Here is a 16,049-nt window from a genome sequence, read left to right as displayed (position 1 = left end):
GATATTGCATCTGTGTTTACATCTGGCTCTAATCACATGCTTAGAAGTGATTTATACAGGGGAAAGCAAAAAAGGGTAAAAAAAACACAATTATGAGAAATAATTATGCTAATATTTTTAAAATATTCCCAATTTGATATAACTTTCTCTCCACATACTTCAAAGTGACTAAAATTGTAAACATAGGTATGGCATTTCCAAAATACTGGATACTAGAGAAAGAAAATAAAGTACTAACCAAATATTTCATATGCTTTTATATCAGGGTCATATTAACAATGATTGATCCTTTCAATTTGTAAGATACTTTAAATTTTGCTCCGTGCTACAATTATGTATGTCATGGCTTTACTGGTCAAGTTCCTCCGTTCATTAAAAAAAAGTAAGTGAATCACACCTAGTCACTACTGAGCTCTAGGAATTAGGAGACCACCAAATTCAAGAAATATCTGTCAGGAAATGTAAAACTATATTTAAGGACACAAACCAAAAAGACATAACTAAATTCATTAAGTCTTGTGCAATTATTTATATGTAAAAGTATATCAATTTACATAGTTTGTTTTAAAGAATCCTTTTAATACAATAATTAACAAATAATAGAGACTTTTCCATTGCATTTAAATCCTCTAAACAAACTTATATTTCTTAATTTACAATTGGTAAATTTAAAATTTATACATTACCTAATTTTGATTAATAAAAGGGAAAGGAAAAGATATAATCTAAAAATCACTAACATCTCAGTGACTGCTACTTAAGGCCTTCGTTAGTAGTTCTGTCTGCCAATCCATGCATTCTTTAAGTATACGTAAGTTATGGGCAAGTAATTATAAAGTATTATCCATCAATCAACTGCACTTTTTCTTACCATATTTACCATTAATATCTTTTAACGTCTAAAAATATCTTTTTTTCAGGGCTCTTACTATGAATAAAAAAGGAGGTTAAAAATATAGTAAGTATGCAAAATAAATATGGGCCTATCACTACATGTTTTTCTCCAAACCTAACAACATAGGATACTTTTTTAAAGCAGTAATATGACTGGTCTAAAATAAAACTAAATTGATAGCAATCTCAATTTCAAATTTTAAAAAGCTCAAATTTATAAAATTGTTCAACTTAAAACATTTCTACCCCTTTCTAGTCTTAGCAGACTAGAAACAGGCTTATGCCTAATTTACTCAGGGCTGGTTTGAAATAACAGACTCAGAATTACACAAAAGGTCCCTATCAACATAGAGGTCCCAATCAACAGGAGATAAACAAGACTTATGGTACTACTACACCAATAATCATTTTTGTTAGCATCCTCTACTGGTGGTTTCCAAAGACAGCAAGTGGTGCAAATGACAGAAAGATAGGTACCTGCAATTCCATCTAAAGTGAATCTATCAGCATGTGGTCATTAGTAGCTAGAGTACATTTTTCCAAAAATAAATAAATATATAAGAAAACCACACAGAGAATAGAAATAGAAAATGAGAAGACAGATTTTTAAAATACAACAAAGCACTACATTATAAATGATAAAAATGGATTTAAGCAATTCTAATCTCACTCGTTTATAGATGACTAACATCATTACCATAAAGTTACTACATAAGATTTGATGCTTTGGCCACACCTTGCTTAATTGGTTTACCCCATCAGGTTACATTATTTGATTCTCCCATTAATATCCTACTCTGAAGATATATTCTAGAAAGGAAATTAAAATATTTTACTGGAAGCTCATCATCAGTTAAATATGCATGCCTTATTTTAAAATAAATAAAAAAATTATATATAAATAACAGCATAAAGTATCTCTATGACTACCTGCCACTAGATACAGCATTTATTTCTTCATTTAAAAAGATTTAAGAGTTCACATTTTTCCAAGCAATTCTCTCCAATAAACAATTGCAACTTAAATAGGATTGCGTTGCTAAGAAATAACCAGCACCTACCCTGAGGTTTCACCACACAATGACATATAACTTCATTTTTAATTTGCAAATTTTAAGGCTTAACCAAATAGCATGGTGGTAATTATCAGCAATGGATGAGACATATTTAAGAACAAAAAGAAATACAAAGACAGAGCCAAAAGTGAAGAAAATGGAAGATACTTATAGTAGTACAGTGCTATCTTAAACACCTTTTGTTTTCTCAGAGTAATGCATACTGCAGACAAGATATTTTGTGCTAAACAGCCCCAAATCTGTTTTTCTAATATTAAACACAAAGTAAAAACACTGACAGCAAGCATGGTAAATAAATCTCTCCCTTGAGAATGAAAGTAGCAGACCGGAGGGGGCTAACATACATGCAGGAGAAAACTAAACACCATCTTTTTTCTACCTGCACAAGTTGCCATTTGCTGCAGCGACGAGAACCTCTTTTTTCCTGCTGATTTCAAGTGCCTTTCAGGATAGCTTTTCCCCCTTAAGTCATCTGTTGATATGCCTTACGGGTGTCATATTCATATCACAGAATCTTTAGGAGAAAAATCCATTCTTTCCTGTTCAGGTAAACATGTTTACAGCAGCTGCACAGACGCTGGGTGGTTCAGTCTCACATGTCATACACATGTCGTCAGCAACAAGAAAAGCCCCTTTCTATGGCGATGAACATTTTACATAAGGTAAAAAGCGAACAGCCCTTTAGGAACCAACTTACCTTTCATAAAGCCACATCAGCAACAGCAGCAACAGTTCAATATAGAACACACACGATTTGACGCTAAAACAGGAAATTAAAATTGCAATAGCCTATGTTCCACTCCTTGCTGTAACAAGTCCTCTCTCCATAATGAAGATACCAAATATTAATCATAACTGATAGACGCTTTAAAAATGTTTATTTGAATAACTAAAATAATTCATGAAATCGATGACTTTAATGTCGGCTCAAATATGTTAAAAATATGTTTACAATTGTAAGGAAACGTCTTGGAACGGCTTAAAATCTTCGTATCTGCTCTTAGACAGGAAATCCCACACAAAATCTAAAATTGCCTGGAAAGGTTACAAAACCTCGCGTTTCGCATCGGAGCGGGGAGGGAGAAAGGGAGCCCAGGCGCGGGGGTGGGGCGAGGGAAGCGCGACAGAGTTTTTACTTAAACACATATTTCCTCATTTTTTGGAAGATACAGGGATCCCAATATAGGCGCATTTATTTCCCTATTCTTAAAAACTCATTTTAAAAATAACGCAGGAACCCAGAGGAGCCCCTCGGTCCGAAATGTACGTGTAATTCCTTATATAGCCTGGGCCGCAGCAGGCAGCAGGGCCGTTGCCGCCCATTATTATACAAACAGGTACCCGGCTGGCGGGCGGGGGCCTTTGCACGCGCTCACGCCGCCCCCGGGCGGACAACTATCGCCCCTCTCGCCACAGGAACTGTCCAGACAATAACAATCAGCAGACATTTCGCTGCTGAACAGGAGGGAGAGAAAGCACAGAATCGCCCCTGAAATAAGCAGAAATAAAATCAACTTACAACGTCTCTCCAACCTAGAAAAGGCGACTGTGCAACAACCACATGTTCGGGTCTCGCTCTCTCACTCTGATTGATTTATTTTAAACTCTCTCGCCAGACCGAGTGTATTTCCCCAGCACATTAGCACAAATCAATAAACACTGCAGCGGCAGCGCGAGCAGCCGACCCACGCGTCCGTCGGTCCGCCTGCCCCCTCCCCCACCCCCTTCCACCCGAGATTGTGAGCGCCATCCAAGCTCCATTATCCGGCTTCAGCGCTCCGAGCGTCTGGCCCAGGTAACAACTTCCCCAAAAACCGAAAGAGAAAAACAGACGCGTACGCACACTGCCCCATTCCAGCGCGGAAAAAAGAGTCTTCCCCGGGGAGGGAGCTCTGTCTGTGGTGCTTCCCCGTCTCTAACCAGGTAACAACTCTACAAACACACCCGCTGCCCGGCTTGCGGCCATCCACATATCGCCCCAGCAGCAAGTAGGCGCCTGCTGCTGCCCGAGTCGCCCGATGCCCCACCAGCGCCCCACAGGACGTGGACCTCACTCTCGGGGCTCTCTGTGGCCGCGGGGCTCGCTGTGGCCGCGGGGCTGGAGAGGAGGGGCGTTTAGGGACCCGCGCCTCCGCCGCTAATCCCCACTAAGCGAGCGCGCCGGCCGATCATAACTTTACCGCCGCCGGCCCAGCCCGGTCCGCCCGCGGCGCGCCCCGCCGGCGCCCGCGCACACGCGCGTACGGACGACACGCAGCCGGGCTGCCGCGTCCCGCCGCCGCCCGGCCGGAGCCTCCGAGCCCCGAGCTACAGTGCGGGCCCGGGCCGCGGCGCGCGGAAGCCAGTTTGCACATTCTGGGCCGGCACAAGTTAGTTCCCAGCTCCAGGGAGCCTCGACGCTGAGGGAAAATACAGCGCAGGGGGCTGAGAAGGAGGGGGAGCGGGAAGGCGCGAGAAGCAGAAGAGTGGGGAAAAGTGCGAAAAGAAGCAACAGCCGCTCCACCCGAGACCAGAAAAGTGACCGCCGCGTCCCGGCCACCCGCCCAGAGCCGGGGATGCGGAGGCGGCGGCTAACGGTCCAGGGAGGCGGCAGAGGCGGCAGGAGCCGCTAGGCGGAGAGAGACCAGGTAAGAGACATAACGGTTCAGGGAGAGCGAGCGGCCGCGGCGCGGCTCCGGCAGCTGAGGGGGGCAGAGAGCACTACTTTCTACTTTCCCACTCCACTTTGCCCGTCCCTGCCCCGGCCGCCCCCAGCCCAGATCGCCCCCCTTACCCTCGGGGCGCCCCGGCTGCCCGACTCCCCCTGACTCCGTCGCTCCCCGGTCCTCTCCGCCACTCACCGTTATTGCGCCGCGGGTTCGCCTGCTTTCTGCGCTTACACCTGGGGCCATCCGCCATGATCCTCTCGCTTGAGTCTAAATGCTCGAGTCACCTCCTCCCCCTCCCTCCCCCTTCCCCCTTCCCCCCCACCCCTCCGCCTCCACCCCTCCCCCCCACCGCACCTGGTTTACGACACTCGAGGCTTTACGACATCACCTTCCTTACACCTAGAGCCGCTCGCTCTACGGCCGGAACTTTGTTGCTAGGGTGAGGATGGTTTGCGGCCGCCGTGGAAACCGCTGAGAATGAATTGAGGGGCTAGGGAAAAGTTTCCCTCAGGTGTCCTGGGATTGGGGAAGGGGACATTAGTAAATGTGGGAATGTGGTCCGAAGGGCGACAGGCTGTGGGAGTGAGAAAGGTAAAGTAGGAGGCTCCGTGGCTTTCTGCGTGTGAACTGACCACACCCGCCGCGGCTCCTAACTTCTGGGTCTGGCTAATTCTCCTTGGGACCCTGTGCCCTCAAAGTAACCTGAGCAACTTGTCCTCCCTGTTCCTTAAGGTTGAGCTCCGCTCCCACGCAGCGTTCTTCCGCTTGGTGCCCCTGGGGCCCCGAAGCAGGTCGTGCTTGGGGCTCCCCGGGGAGTTCCCAGGATTAGGGGAAGGGCAGGTTTGAGGAACAGCCAGGGGCTGATTTGAGAAGCTCGGCCTCTGACGACCGGGAGACGCGGCGTCATGAGAGGCTACCTGACCCTGCCGTCCCGATTCTCTTCCCTTACACTGACGCATGGTTTTCCCCCCAGCGAACAGGGATGGGAAGTGACTTCAATTAGATAGAACTAACGCTGGATCGAAAGAGAGGCGAGAAGTTCCGCTTGAAAGGCAACTCGGCGGAAAAGCGGAATGAGTAATACCCACACTGTCCCTGTCTCACTTCCTCATCCGCTGCGGGCTCACCTGCTGTCACCTCGGCCTGCCCCGCCCAGCTGACCTCCTCTCTGAGCTCCTCCCAGCTTTTCCCTTAGAGTAGTCCCAGGAGTTTGAGTTCATTGGCATCAAGATTCAGAGTGTGTAAGCAGGCCATGATTTACCACCTAAATCGGCAGTTATTGCTGTATAGGTCCTTAAGGCAAGAAGCACAACTGACAAATGTGGTCTCTAAGACAGATTGCTGATTTTATCTCAAGTCCCTGACTCTGTACAAGTTTGGGAAGTTTCTGAAAGGCCATATAAATACACCACAAATACCAAGGAAGTCCTCTTAAGTTGTCAGAAGGATTTAATTTTCCCCTCCCCCACTTCCCTTTCCAATGAGGAAATGTCTTTGGGACCAACTTTATGGAATAAATGAGCTGAGCTGTATTTCAAATAACATAGTTGTAAATTAACAATATAAGAATTATTGCTAGAGAAATTGAGAAAACTGAAACATGACATGTAGATTATTAGAAATAACATAGTCACCCAGTACAGTGCTGTCACACAGTAGGTGCTCAACAAATTATGCCTGTAATTTTTGTCATACCTATGGCAGGATTCTTTATTATGTTAAAATAATCTTTTAAACGCCCTCCAGAATTTTAGAAGATTCATTAATAATCCCTTCAAACCTTTCAACTGAAATAAATTTACAGCTGAAGTCTTGTAATTTAAAATTAGAAAGTTTAATCCTGAATATAGATGAAAATTTTCTCTCCCACATTTACTTTGGCATTTTGAGAAATGAATGCATTATTTATTGGTGTGTGAAATATGACTATAAATATGCTTTGCTATGCATTATGTGTCTATATCTACTCTCACCCTCAATGAGAAAACTAGAATTATTATTACTAACAATCATTTTAAGTACAGACAGTTCTCGCTTTCTTCAACACCTTGTTAACTGAACTTACGTGTGTCAGAACCAGAACCAAGTCCATGCTTTGCTTGGTTCAAATGGTAAGTTTCCTACCCTTTTAAGAGTGTGTAATGTTCTTCATTTGCCGCCTGAATCAGATTATAGACTTTATCCTTTGTCAACAGCTCCCCCCACCCAAACACACATAAATTTTCTAGTTACCCTAATTCCTAATTTCCAAAAGGGGAAAAAAATAATTTCTAACTCTGGCACACATTTTAATTATTCTTAAACTTAGGAAATATCGCACATGCCTTTTGCTCTTTAAGAAGTGCCTGTCCTGTACCTCCCTCCTAAGTTTTCTTCATTGTTCATCCTCACCTTGAAATAAGAGACAAAGTGAAAGGACAGATTAAGTCATTTTCTTCCTTTAGTGCTTCCTGGTTAGTTAGCTTGGGCCAGATGTATTTAACTCCATGTGGAAAGATACCTTTTTTTTTTTTTTTTTCCTGCTTGTTCACATCTATGCCCTTGGCACCTAGCAGGATACCTAGTCACATAGTAGATGCTCAGTAAGTAAATATTTCTTAAATAAATATTGTTGACCTTCTCTGAATCTGTTCTTGGCTATAAAGTATTATCTACCTTCATCACATTAGTTCTTAGGAGCAGTTGAAATCCTGGATGTAAAAGCCATTTACTGTCATTTATACCCTGATTTATTTTGAAACAATTGCTCTTGATTTTAGATGCTCCACAATCATTGTCCCCAAATGATTAACTCTTCTCACTCATATTTTTAAAATATGCACAGGAAATATTGATATCCTAACTCTTCTAATACAAAATTTTAATTTTGTAAAATTCTGTAATAATTATGTATATTATAAACAGAATATTTTATTAATGAATTTTATTTACTGTAAATGTTCCCAAAATTATTCAAATCTAGACTGGGAAGAAAACAGGCAAAAGTAAATCTTAGAATAAATTACTGCTTTAAACCTGATGCATATGTGATGGTTCTTAACTCTTAAATATAATCAAAGAATTGGAAAAATCTTTAGAATAAGTTTAGAAAAGGAATACATTTACTAAAATTTAGGTTTAATTAAATCAAACATGATGGGGATACTAACAAGAGTTTAACATGTATTCTGTATTGTTGGTTTTTAATAATTGTAGTTCCATTATACAATAGATATTCAATATATGCTATTTTTAATGTCAACAAAATGTTAACACACTGCTTCTAGTGAGCACTGGGAATATATACTGAAGGAGGGGTATTCTGTTGAAAATTTCTAAATTTACAGGAAAAAATAGAAATGGGTAAAATATTTTCAATATTGAGTTCTTTTTTATAATTTTTTCATGAACCCTTTGCACCTACTTTTTATTTTGCATGTAAGATTCATGTGTAAGTGAGGATAAAATTTGACATAAAATCATTTTAAATTTAAAATATAGGTATCTCATGGTGTTCCACATGGAGCTTATGATTTCCATGTACCTAAGTTCCTGAATCCATTTGAGAAGTATAACATAATTTCTACAATCTTTATCAGAATAAAAAGTTGATTATTTTCATGGAAGGATAAAATATTAATTACATTAATTAAATTAATTCTATTACTGTGATTTTAATATTTAGAGGTTTGAAGAGAAAAAATACATTTGAAACCTGTTATCTATCAAAGTACAGAATGTAGAATTTCCTAAAGTTTCTTCTCAGTCCTTGGCTCAGTAGTGACTCTGGATATGTGGTTCACAGTGAGACAAGACAGAGCAATGCTCATTTCACTGCCTGCAGTTTCAGCAAATTCTACAGTGACTGAGTCAGGATGGAAACACGACTACAGGGTGATGCAGAATTGACAGTTTTCTTTAGGACCTACAAATGAAGCATCCCAGGAGGGAATAATAGGGACAAATGTTTTCCCCAGACCTTCATGCAGTTTTATTTATTGTACCACAAAATGGTATTTTCCTTTTTGTAGAACAAGGCTTCTATTTTTAATATGTCAATGAAATGGAGCTTCTTATTTTGGGTACAATATTTCAGGAACATGTCTAATGTAGAGAAACGTAAGTATAAACAGAGAGGTTTGTTTGAAGGATGTTAATGAACATCCGAAAAGTAAAACTAATTTTTTTCCATAAAATCACAATAAAACAGATTGCTTTCAAAGGCTACTTCCACAGAAGATAGGTTTATAGTTCCTAATATTGATATCACATATGAACATGAATAGCATTTTTCTTAACAGCTATAGGTAGGTAATTTGTACTTGAGAGAGCAACATGCATGTTTTGTATTTGAGTGAATTTTGAGTTATAATATCAGAGGTCTGATGTATGATTTCTACTGTTTTCCCCCCCTTTTGTCTCCATGTATTTCTTTTCTGTGGCATTTTAACTTCTTTTAGCAACTGACTGGTTCTTTCACAGAGTATGTCTGTTTCTTTGACCTACAGTTCTGGCCTTCTGTATTCCTCAAATATTCAGTCCTCGGAGTATATGTATTTAAAATATTTTCAGTGGCCTTGGCCAGTGTGGCTCAGTGATTAGATTATGGCCCTTGCACGAAGTATCTCGGGTTTGACTCTTGGTTGAGGACAGGTACATGGGGTGCCTGGGTTTGCAGGGTCAATCCAGTTGATGTGTCTCTTTCACATCCATGTTTCTCGTGCTCTCTCTCCCTCCCTCCCTTTTTCCCCTCCCCCTCCCTCCATTCCTCCCACTCTCTCTAAAAATCAATGGAAAAAATATCCTCTGGTGAGGATTAACAATACACACACACACACACACACATATATGTATGTATATATATTTCAGTGAATAACAGTTTTTAGATGTCCCACCATTGTGCTAAACTCACATAAAGAGTTGGTAGCAAGACATACCCTGCATTTCTCTCACTGGCCCCACCCAGGCAGCTGCCTGTGACCTGCCTGAGTGCAGGGAACAAAAAACCTGAAGGGGCAAGACAAGTTCAGTAAGCCACAGGACTATTTGGAAAAACCCAGGAGAAGCCGCCCAAAGAGCTGGTCAATGTGTGGTCATTGAAGATAAGACAGGAAATGAGAGTGGTTGACAGGCAAATAAGAGATATTCAAATAGAAGAAGAAAAAGTGAAATGATCTGTGAAAGATGCTGCCAAGAAGGGTCAGAAAGACCTCTCTCTGGTCCTGGCCAAGGAGACGGTTAGGTCAAGGAAGGCTGTAAGCAAGCTCTGTTCATCCAGAGCTCACATGAACTTTGTGCTCATGGGGATGAAGAACCAGTTGGCAGTTTTGTGAGTGGCTGGTTCCCTGCAGAAAAGCACAGAAGTGATGAAGGCCATGCAGAGTCTTGTGAAAATCCCAGAAACCCGGGCCACTATGCAGGAGCTGTCCAAAGAGATGAAGGCTGTCCAAAGAGATATTAGAGGACCCTTAAAAACATGGATGACCAGTAAATGAAAGAAGCAGCAGAAATGGAAATTGACAAAATTGTGTTTGAAATTACAGCAGGGGCCTTGGACAAAGAACCTAGGGAAGTGACTGACACCTTCCCAGAGCCTAAACCTCCAGGAACGATGGCCACTTCAGAAGAGGAGGAGGAGGAGGAGGAGGAGGAAGAGGCTCTGGAGGCTACACTCTGCAGCCAGGGGCTGCCCAGCTGCGCCCTCAAGCTCTTCTCATGGCCATCAGCCAGGTGTGCTTACACTCCTCTGAAATGGCCACAATTTAACGTATCTCTTACACTACATCTCTCTGACAAGTCTTTGCATTCTGGAGAAGGTTTTTTTCACTCTCTGCAGAGGTTTGGGGATCTCAAAAGATTGCTCTTGTGTCATGTATCATTTTCAAGAGTGTAAACAAAAGTATCTTTTTGAGGAAGAGCAAAGAATTTGGTCTTCTCACAAAACACTTCTGAGAATAGAGTTCATTGCCTGAATGTTGAGGACTCCGCACATTTTTGTTTGTAAAACACTATATAAATGGATTTTAATAAATTTATGCTTTACCAGCAACAACTAAAAAGGATATACCCTGTGTTCAAATATATCCACTTTAAGATCCCTGGCCAGACCCTTCACCATATTATTAACTAAGAATTATATACTTTTCTTGCCCCCTCTCTGTCTTTTTAAAAATTTCTTTGCTCTCTCTATCCTACTTACATAAATAGATCACACACTGTGCCTCTCTCTACTGTTTTACTGTTTAATCATTCTCTTCCTTCATCTTTCTTTGTCCCAGGTCTGACACAGCTCCGTTTGGACCAATTCCTTTTTTCTTTTTGTTTGGGCTTTTTGAGTTGTTCTAACTCTTTAAAATGCTTTGCTTTTTCATAGTATGCTGGTTATTCTCTTTCCTTCAAAGTCCATTCTCTGCCTTTCCATGCTCTGGGAGGTCGATTTCTTGGACCACATCACCCAGGCTCCTTTAACCTCTGGTTTCTATTTGGTTTCAGCCAATTTGGAGGCATTGCCAAATGATCAGAGGAAGGAAAGAGAGAGAGGTCAGGATATGTATTTCACCTTCCCCTATACTCCCTCCTGCTTATCTGGCTTTTGGCAGTAACTTCATTTCTCTACCTAAGGCCATGACTCCAGTCAGACAACCCTGTCCCCTGGCTACAGCCTTGGCAAGTTTTAGAAACCGCTTCTTCCATCCCTCCTTCCATTCAGGCCTAGGAATGGTAGTGGTTTTCTCCTGTTGTGAGTCCTTGGGTACTTTATCCTCTTATTGGTTACCTTAACACTTACATACAAATCTGTAAATAGTCTCTTCATCAGACTCTCAATTTACCCTTTGAGTGTGCCATCTATTTCCTGTCCGGTCCCTGAGTACTACACATATAGAAATAAAATGTATTTTCACCATATTTATTATTAACCAAGAATTATATACTTCCATTAATTACAACACTAAAGTTTAAATGTGATGTAAATGTCATTCATTGACCAAGTATATATTCATGTTCTAATGTGTGTATGTGCAAAATCTGGTAAATACTTAGACATTTGTCAGAGTTTATTATATAGTAATTATTCAATAACTATTTGTGGAATGAAGGCCCCTGCCCTAATTGATCTAAAATCTAGAGGCTGCAGAGGTAGGGAAGTAGGCACCTAATCATATGAAGATGCTTAGAATTTGGACCTTATATTGAAAGCAGTTGTAATCCATGAAAGGGTTTTTTTAAAAGTCAGGAGAATCCACATTATGCAAAATGCTAGTATTCTGTGACAAAAAAGAAAAAGTGAAAACAACATTAAGATAACCTTTTTTCTCGAATAATCATTTATAAAGGAATAACTCAGCAAGGAAAAGCAATATAGATAAAAGATGTGGCTATCCAAATGAAGCTATCCAGATGTAGAACAGCCTTCCCAGATTATATTGACAAGTAGTGTCATACTGTTGTTAAAACTTAAGTAGTATAAAACATAATATTTCCAATGTTTACAATATTAGTAAAATTGTTTCTGCTTATGCATTCTTGTAGTGGTTTTTCAATGTCCTTGTACTGCCTTCGTACATGGCAGGCCCTCAAAATTATGATGAGTGAATGAATACAAAAAAGAATCTCCAATATGTTCTTTAATACTTGCTATTTTTTCCACTATTATGCTTACCCCAGCCTAATGCATAAAAACTGATATACTCCCTATTCAGATTCTAATCTGTCCTTCAGATTACCTTACATGCAGAGTGGGACATAAGTAGGTTTACAGTTGTGAGTACTCGAAACAGATTTTATTCTTGTATTATTTATTTTTGTGTTATTTTCTGTATGAACAACTGTAAATCTACTTTTGCCCTACCCTGTATATGCACTAGAAATAAGTGAGATTTTTGTCTCACCATGATTAAAAATTTTTGAAAATTTTTAGCTTATTCACGCTGATTGAAAACATGAATTGCTCAAAGTTTTAGACTATGTACATGGAAAACAATTAAATGGACTAATGAGGAACATATATAAATATGTAATAAATTCCATACTGGATTAAACCAATAATCATTCCAGCTCTGGATCTTGAGATCTGTTTAAGTTCTTTCATGCCCAGTATTGCAAAAAACATATATGTGTGTGTTTATTTATTTAAAATTCCCTTATCAGTGAAAGAGCAGTTTTTGGTTCATTTAGATTCTGATTAAGCTTGCCACTGGATATTTTAAATGCCTAATAGTATTTAGAATTTTTGTGAGTATAAATTTTTGCTTGCTCTTAAGAAATAATCAGTCAACTGTAAGGATGCCTTTTATATGTCTTCTCTTGAACTCACTTTCTCCAGACTTTGGATATGTTATGGTCATAAATCCACTTTTGTTGGTTGATGTTGGTTTTAAAGTATGTTCTTGGTTGCATCTGCTCCTCTTCCAATTGCTAGTCAGCACTGAACTGACCAAAAGGCTATCAACCAGACAGAAGCATTTGATGCAAAAAATTTGACAACCCATTAGCTAGAAAACTATCCCCTGAATAATTCAAAATTGATTGAAGGCCCCCCAGATATAAAATTGTGTTGCAGTTCTATTTATTTTTGCATAGCCTTCTATAGCCTTGGAAAATGTAGATCAGTGATGTAGCAGCAAAGGACATCATGAGACCAAATAGAAAATGAGGACTTGGAAGGTGCTTTGGACCTCTTAATTTTCAGGCCACTTGATAGCAGATACAGTTCATTTCACAGGAAAATTGCTTGATCTTGGGAAAAGGGTCCTGGAGGTGAGGGAAAATGAGTCAGTCACCAATACAATTGACCTTGCAATTCAGTCATTTAGATCTAACTAGAGAATGATTGCTGCCATGTTCCAGATAAAGAATGAAAGCTTCTTTCCACAATAAAATGGTGAATCATGTGTCCCTTGTGTTTAGATTCTAAAATAAAAAAGAAGTAAAAGGAAGGACAGAACTATCCTATGTATGTTAATGCACACTTTCCATTTTTAATAGAGAATGCACCATTGTTTGAGCCTTATAATTTACTATCACATGGTTTTACTTGAGCTTCATTATAGCACAAATAGCTATGATTTCCATCTCATGTGTAGAAACATTTAGAGAAGTTGCAGTCACACAGTTCATATATAGTCTAGACTGGGACTCTCAAACCAGGATCATCACTACAACTCCTGTGTTTAAGTACTAATTGACTCATTCGATAAACATAAAATCATATCCAGGGCTGTGGCAGGACAAAATTCTAAAGCATAAAGAAAATGTTAATATTCAGGAAAAGAATTATGAACAGAAATATTTTACTGAATATTTTGTTACATGTTCAATATTTCTATAAATTTTCTCATAATGTACAAAATTTTGAATGACATAATTCTTTCTATAGTCCCTTTTCTATAGTTGAGCAGTTCCATAAACACAAAATATTCTCTCCTACTCCCATGTTTCAAAAGATCCTTTTTCTCCTCACTCCAGTTCCTCCCTATCTGCCCCTTTATTCTTCATTGATTCCCCTAGTTTCTAACCACCCAACCCCAGATTTTATCATCTTTATTTCATAATCATTTGTTCAGTGTCCTATCTCTCATGCTCTATTATAAACTCTTTTATGATAGAGAACTTGGCTAATAATAACTCTTATTACAGTAATGAGCATATCTTGAAAGAAAGTACATTTTAATATCTTCTGTGGTAAATAAATACTATCCTGATTAGAAGCTGATATGGAAGGAGATCACAATTTGTATGAGTACTTAATAACTTGAACTTTAACCTGACAGGAAGCAAAAAAGTTGAAAAAATGATAGCCCTTTATATATGATCCAAGGAGTTAGCCCTCACATCTTAGTACCATTACATATGGTATTTGTATACCTGAGTTCTGAGAGCCAAGGGAGAAAACATTGCTTTTTGACACAAATGTCTTTAACATGAGATTAAAAGACAATATCAGTAAAGAGTTGATAGGTATCCACCATCCAAAACAACTTGAGTTCTGAATTAGTATTTTTTAGCTTTGGACTATAAAAGGATCTAGATTAGATTGTCAAGGAGTGTGAGGATACATGACAGTATATCTTTGGAGTAATGAAGACAGAAAAGGTCAAGATGTGTCTTCTAGAGAGAACACCTCAAGTGGGCAAAACTAAGAGTTTGGAGAAAATCTAATGTTACGTTATTTCTAGCATAACCCACAAATGTAAGAAAAGAGTTATTTTGAAACATAATTTATTATGTTAATATAATATATGAAACTAATAGGATATAACTATAGTAGTTCTTTTTGGACCAAAATAAGTTGTCAAACAGATACAAAATATGTAGAACTCAAAGTATTGTGCCTTCAATATGCACATTTTAAATTAGCCGATAGGAAAAAAATAAGGTGGTAATAGAAATGGGGGAAGGAAATTTTAAGATGTCACAAGATGAAATTGTTAAAAGGAAATTTAAGCAGCAGGTCAGGATCTCAAAAAGATGTATTACAACGTCATGGTAACCTAGTTTTTCAAACTAACTATATTCAAAAACAAGTGACTGCAGGGTAGGAAGAAATCCCAGTTGCCCACCAAAAAAGTTGTAAAGTTTTACACAGATGCAGTCATACACATAAGATACAGTGGTTGAAAAATTTAAAGAGTAAAATGAGAAAAATAATTAACTGGATATCTGAGGAAAATTATGATAGTGATAAAAAAAGATAATGGCCTAGTTACACTATCCAAGAAAAAAGCTAGAAAGAATGTAAAATAGATATACAGAATAACGAATTATCATAAATGTCCACAGAGAAAGAATACCTTTCAAAAGTCATCCTAGTTGTCCTCGCTAGTGTGGCTCAGTTGGTTGGAGCATCGTCCCATACACCAGAAGGTGGCAGGCTCAATTCCCTGTTAGGGCACATACCTAGGTTGTGGGTTTGATCCCCAATCCCAACGGGTATGATTGATGTTTCTCTTACATCAATGCCTCTCTCTCTTTCAAAAAAAAAAAAAAAAAAAAAGATACAGAGTAATAAAAGTCATCCTAGTCATTAACAAAGATCTTAGAACAAAAGAAATCATAGTAAAATAGAGAATTATTTAAGGAATTTCAAGATGTAGCCAAATATTGGTTTAAGACAATTATTGTTCTTTCAGTAGTAGGGAAGGTCATTATGGTAAGGTCATTACAGAAAACATTGCTGGACTTTTTGTAGAAAACTGGACAGAGACATGTACCTAAGTAAGATGAAACAGATCAATAGTAAGCCAAAGATGTCAAAAACATGTTATTTAACTTTATAAACTTCCTGTGGAACCAAGAGAGAGTGCCTAATCTTTCTAAAGAGGGACACAGAAGAATTCACTTACTCACTTATTTGACAAATATTTATTGATCTGCTCTTATTTGCCAAGCACTGTTCTAAATTATTGGGATACATCAAGGAACCAGACGGACAAAGATCCCTGCCTAGCAGAAC

General features: G+C 39.2%; 1 protein-coding gene and 1 pseudogene across 3 annotated transcripts in view; one reads left to right on the top strand and one right to left on the bottom strand.

The window, feature by feature from the left end:
- The window catches only part of LOC148094254 (zinc finger E-box-binding homeobox 1-like), a 140,638-nt gene extending 135,740 nt beyond the window's left edge, over nt 1-4,898 (bottom strand). The window contains exon 1 of one of the 3 annotated variants that reach the window (XR_015715546.1): nt 4,811-4,861. Coding sequence is in view for 1 of the 3 variants with exons in the window: in XM_087823822.1 (XP_087679948.1) it covers nt 4,811-4,868 (58 nt within the window). In the remaining 2 variants the exon portion in view is untranslated. Of the gene's footprint in view, nt 1-2,667; nt 3,646-4,810 lie in introns of those variants that run through there. The other 2 variants (XR_015715548.1, XM_087823822.1) reach the window with 2 other exon arrangements.
- A 3,799-nt stretch (nt 4,899-8,697) lies between these two features.
- LOC107524418 (charged multivesicular body protein 3 pseudogene) lies at nt 8,698-10,773 on the top strand (annotated as a pseudogene).
- Nucleotides 10,774-16,049: the final 5,276 nt, after the last annotated feature.

Source organism: Miniopterus natalensis, chromosome 1, assembly GCF_054644295.1.
Source record: "Miniopterus natalensis isolate mMinNat1 chromosome 1, mMinNat1.hap1, whole genome shotgun sequence".
NCBI lineage: Eukaryota > Metazoa > Chordata > Mammalia > Chiroptera > Miniopteridae > Miniopterus > Miniopterus natalensis.
This window is presented reverse-complemented; position numbering and strand designations above follow the sequence as displayed.